The sequence below is a fragment of the Gadus macrocephalus genome, chromosome 5 (assembly GCF_031168955.1).
Source record: "Gadus macrocephalus chromosome 5, ASM3116895v1".
In the NCBI taxonomy this organism is placed as follows: Eukaryota; Metazoa; Chordata; class Actinopteri; order Gadiformes; family Gadidae; genus Gadus; species Gadus macrocephalus.
Genome location: NC_082386.1, coordinates 14824493 through 14829240, shown reverse-complemented (window position 1 = coordinate 14829240; position 4748 = coordinate 14824493). Strand labels below are relative to the sequence as shown.

The following is a 4748-nucleotide window of genomic DNA, read 5'->3' as shown; positions in this document are numbered from 1 at the left end:
CAAGCGTAGAACTGGACAGTAAAGTCAATTTTCCTGGATTAATCACCCACTAATAAGGCCAGTGCTAAAGGTTATCCACAGATTAACAATTGTGTCGAATATCACATCTGTGTGAATTGCGACATACATTGAACTGTATTTTGATATTTTTTTTCAAAACAAGATCTGTTAGTTTATTGATAGTCGCGTTTGCTTGTATGCAATGCATCCTCCGGAACGAATGGGGGCGAGTAACATCTGGCTGTCGACTCACACAAGAACACAGTGGACGTCGTTGACTGTTCGCTGTACACATGACCAAATCTCTATGTTATACGGATAGGCTATAAACTGCTTTTGACGAGTTGTTCATTCGTACACAAACCTCTTGGAGATCAGTATTCAATCGCAGATACCAGAAGTGAACGTTGCCCCCAGTCTGCTGCATCATATAAGAATAATTTATGAGTTCTTGCTTATAGTATTAAGATAAAGCATATGGAGGACACGGTATTCATGTGCCGAAAACATGCGCCATCCTATCCTGATTCTTCGTCGTATTCAAAATCCATGCAAACCATGTCCCAATGCTGATGTTTAACAAGTCTAAAGTCAATCGTTGAACACGTCATCCCAGGTAAATTTAATAAAACTTATCAAACTATTACGTTTTAAACCTATGCATTTTTCTTGTCTTGCTTTATGGACTTCGTTTAGTCAATAATGTCCACCCCGCCCATTGCCGCAACTGCTTTTGTACGCTGCTGATGTAGGCTAACGTTATCTTCCAGGTCCCGGCTCGGACAACATCCCGTTGGGGAGGTTCTGGCTCCCCCAGCTGATCCGTCTCAGGGATGGGGAGTGTATAGCTCCAAGCAAGTGAAGTATGGCAAGGTTGAGGCGCAGAACTTGTATCCTATCCCTAGGGCTGTTATTGCTAGTTGTCATTGTAACATTGGTTTTAAAGACCCATGCACCAACAGAAAATCCATTTGATCTGCCCGGTGCTCATGAACTATTCCCACACATCGACGGAGTTGAAAACAAGGCTGATTTGAAATCCGTGCAGAAAAAAATGGATGACCCCCTAGAAGTGGAAAGGGATGCTCAACTGGAAGCAATACTGAAGAAGTTTTCTCCCCCCAACTACAACCTCCATGCCTTCTACTACATATGGTACGGAAACCCAAAGTTCGATGGCAAATACATCCACTGGGACCACCCTCAGATGCCCCACTGGGATTCCAAAGTGGCGCAGGCATATCCCCAAGGGAGGCACTCCCCACCAGAAGACATCGGGGCCAACTTCTACCCAGCTTTGGGGGCGTACAGTTCTCGGGACCCTTCGGTTCTAGAGGCCCACATGCAGCAACTACGGACCGCAGCAATTGGTAAGGCACACATCGGTGTGTTTTTGTCTCAAAATTCAGCAGGGGCAGTCTGTCCATGCCTATGTGATTGACAAAACGTGGGTACATCTTCTTACTGCATTTCCGTTGTGTTGTGTTTCCTCAGGTGTTATTGCTGTGTCATGGTACCCACCTGGAATGAAAGATGACAATGGGGAGCCTATAGACGATATAGTAGCTATGCTGATGGACGCGGCACATAAATACCATGTTAAGGTCTATACAATACCAACAGTTATACAATGTTGTCGTTTATCGTCTTTGAATGGCATTGTATTGTCATGAAATTAAGACATCGGTGAATGGTGAAACACAGTTTCATACTCTAAATTATTTACGATGAGTCAAAATATGCCCTTAAAGTTATCAAAATGTTAGGCTTCAAAAATTAGAGAGCAAGGAAACTAGCTAAAGTTGAAATTGTCTTAAACGCCAATTCAACAGGATTTTAGATTATAATTGAAATGTTCCATATTGCCCGGCCCAACTATCCCATCACATTCAAACACAAAGCGAATGAAACATAACAACCATTTATCTTCATGTACCTTGCTTTTGATTTCGTTTAAACGCAGGTTGCATTCCACATCGAGCCATACAGAGACAGAGACGAGGCATCAATGCTTAAGAACATCAAGTACATCATCGACGTGTGAGTACATCAGCCATCCCACCTCAGTCTCACTCACCTCTCTGCAATAGTTAGGTTGATGCTATGGTTTGCTTATCGCCTTTAGATACGGAGGCCACCCCGCCTTCTTCAGACACACGACGACCAGTGGCAAGGTGCTGCCGCTGTTCTACGTGTACGATTCGTACCTGCTGAACTCGGAGCAGTGGGCCAAGCTGCTGAAGCACACGGAGAGCGGCAGCGTGCGTGACACGCCCTACGACGCCGTTTTCCTGGCCCTGATGGTGGACGAGAAGCACAAGCGGGACATCCTCACGGCCGGCTTCGACGGACTCTACACCTACTTCGCCACCAACGGCTTCTCGTACGGCTCCACCCACCGCAACTGGGAGTCCATCGGGACCTTCTGCGAGGACAACAACCTGCTGTTTGTGCCCAGTGTGGGGCCCGGCTACGTGGACACCAGCGTGCGGCCATGGAACTTCCAGAACACGCGCAACCGCATCAACGGGAAGTACTACGAGAACGCCCTGAGCGCAGCGCTGCAGGCTAAGCCGCACTTCATCTCCATAACGTCGTTCAACGAGTGGCACGAAGGCACTCAAATCGAGATGGCCGTGCCCAGAGCCGGCCAGGCGCCGTACCTGGACTACCTGCCCAACCGGCCAGCCGTCTACCTGGAGATAACGCGCAAATGGGGCGCTATATTTGGGAGTGAGCGCCAGAGGTGGCAGGATTAGTCCTGCACTCTGAACGGCCTGCAGTGTTTCATTAATGTTAAGGCTAAACAAAGAAAAATGAAAAAAATAAATGTAAATTAAATTGTAATATATAACTAGTGGGAACAGTTGTACAGAAATATCCAAAGGATTTTGATCGGTAATAAAAAAAATACGTGAACACGTTTTTGTACTATATAATGTTATAATGTTGTAATGAGGTACTAGCTTTATCAAACAATACGAAAACTGCGGTAAAATGAACATGATATTTGAATTGGCTATGCACTACTTCTATATAAAGGTGTCGCACAAGGGGGTGACGGGTGACTGAACGGCAGTCGGGTGTTTTACAACAATCACCTCTTGGAATGGACTATTCATGAAGAGGAAAAAATAAAAAGTCTCGATGACCCGCTGTCATTTATTCAGATCGTAATTCATAAAATCGGCCAACAACGTTTGGCTATTTGATCATCAGTGTCCATCACATGTCAGCCTATGAAAAGGCGCGTGGCTGACGGCGAATCTCAGCATCCTCATCATCATGCTGCGATGCTACGCTATGCCTGCAGCAGGCTTGTCGGTAAACAGAGAAAGGTAGCGCATGGGCAGCCAGTAGGGAATTATTCCACATCACAACCCTGAGCGTTCATGGCGTCCTCCTCACACACACACAAATGATGCATTTTCTCCCCAGGAGGGAGAGTAGCGGCATCCGGATGCTATTTTGCACCCTTTTGAAACGGGCAATTAAGAGCCTATATGTTTCTGCATTCGTTGGCAGAGGGTGAGACACGCTGATGGGTTTCTAAGGTATAGCTGTTTCTCGGCTTCAAGACGATGGATGGGCATATCCGAATCCATTATTGCAACATCGGCGACCGGCGCAGATGTTCATTTGATATGAATTCACCCAATGCGGAATATAACGGTGTCTTTGAACAAAACAAGGATCCAGAGGGGAAATGAAAAGAAAGGTCTATTTTGATTCACGCTTGTCGAGATGGTGAGTGCAATTTGACGCTTTTACCAAACCCGCACTACATGGCTGAGCATGGTACCTGCTTTTGCAGCCAAATCCTCTTCAGCTAATAATGCATCTCTGTGAAAATGTGGGAATAGACCCAGTTTCGTCGTTTTTTTAATGATTTAATTACCACTGCAATGATTGATTATTATTAACCAATCGAATCGAAATGTACAAGTTTATATTAAACGTTTCTTAATTTACTAGGTATTTATTGGGGACACCTTTCCGTCATTGCAATACGTAGTCGTACCGCTGCACACTTTAAATGACCGGATGCTATTAATTTTGATTTAAGGGCGATATTACTGTTAAAGACAAAAGCTGTTTTTTGTTAGAGCACAAAGAGTGCATAAACATCCAATACAGCCTATTGTAAACTTGAATGCAATCGCGAGCCGGTGATTGCCACCAGTTGTTATCACCACGGTTATCTCTTAAAATGACCTTCAGTGTTCATTGGCCGAAAATTAATTCTCACCTTGGATAAGGTGCCCTTTGATAAACGTGCCTTTGGCCAAACGGGCGTGATGTTAAACGTGTACAAATGCAGTGTGATAGGCTAGTCAGCGCGGACCACAACAGAATAATGGAGCAGCACTGGGCCTTTACCCATTACAGGCATTGGTAGTTATTATGTTATTCTATTATCTAATGTTCCACAAACGCACTCTCGAGCACTCTCCAGAGTCCAGACACACGCACACACACACCCACACACGCACACGCACACACACACACACACACACACACACACACACACACACACACACACACACACACACACAAACTGGTATGTCCAATTGTTCAGCCGCTTCAGCCTATATTCAACCGTGTGCTGCTTTTTTATGCAGCATCACGTCCAAGTGCATTTGGAAAACCGGACAAAGTATTTTGACCACTGTCAACCGCTTGATAGCTTATCTGGCCAAAATCTGAATGAATGAAATAGTGGATCACGTGTTTCTTAAAGCTCATCC

The 4748-nt window shown here is 45.1% G+C and overlaps 1 protein-coding gene across 1 annotated transcript; it reads left to right on the top strand.

The window, feature by feature from the left end:
- Nucleotides 1-266: 266 nt before the first annotated feature.
- On the top strand, nt 267-3151 carry LOC132458142 (glycoprotein endo-alpha-1,2-mannosidase-like). The gene is made up of 5 exons (XM_060052677.1): nt 267-616; nt 771-1370; nt 1495-1604; nt 1964-2040; nt 2126-3151. The coding sequence occupies exons 2-5, from the start codon at nt 866-868 to the stop codon at nt 2757-2759; spliced, it is 1326 nt and encodes a 441-aa protein (XP_059908660.1). The 5' UTR covers nt 267-616; nt 771-865; the 3' UTR covers nt 2760-3151.
- The last annotated feature ends 1597 nt before the right edge of the window (nt 3152-4748 follow it).

Bases quoted from the DNA above. Each gene is read 5' to 3' on its own strand.
- LOC132458142 (XM_060052677.1), top strand. From the start codon at position 866: ATGGCAAGGTTGAGGCGCAGAACTTGTATCCTATCCCTAGGGCTGTTA. The intron at 1,371-1,494 runs GTAAGGCACACA...GTGTTTCCTCAG, and splicing joins ACTACGGACCGCAGCAATTG to GTGTTATTGCTGTGTCATGG. The intron at 2,041-2,125 runs GTGAGTACATCA...TATCGCCTTTAG, and splicing joins ATCAAGTACATCATCGACGT to ATACGGAGGCCACCCCGCCT.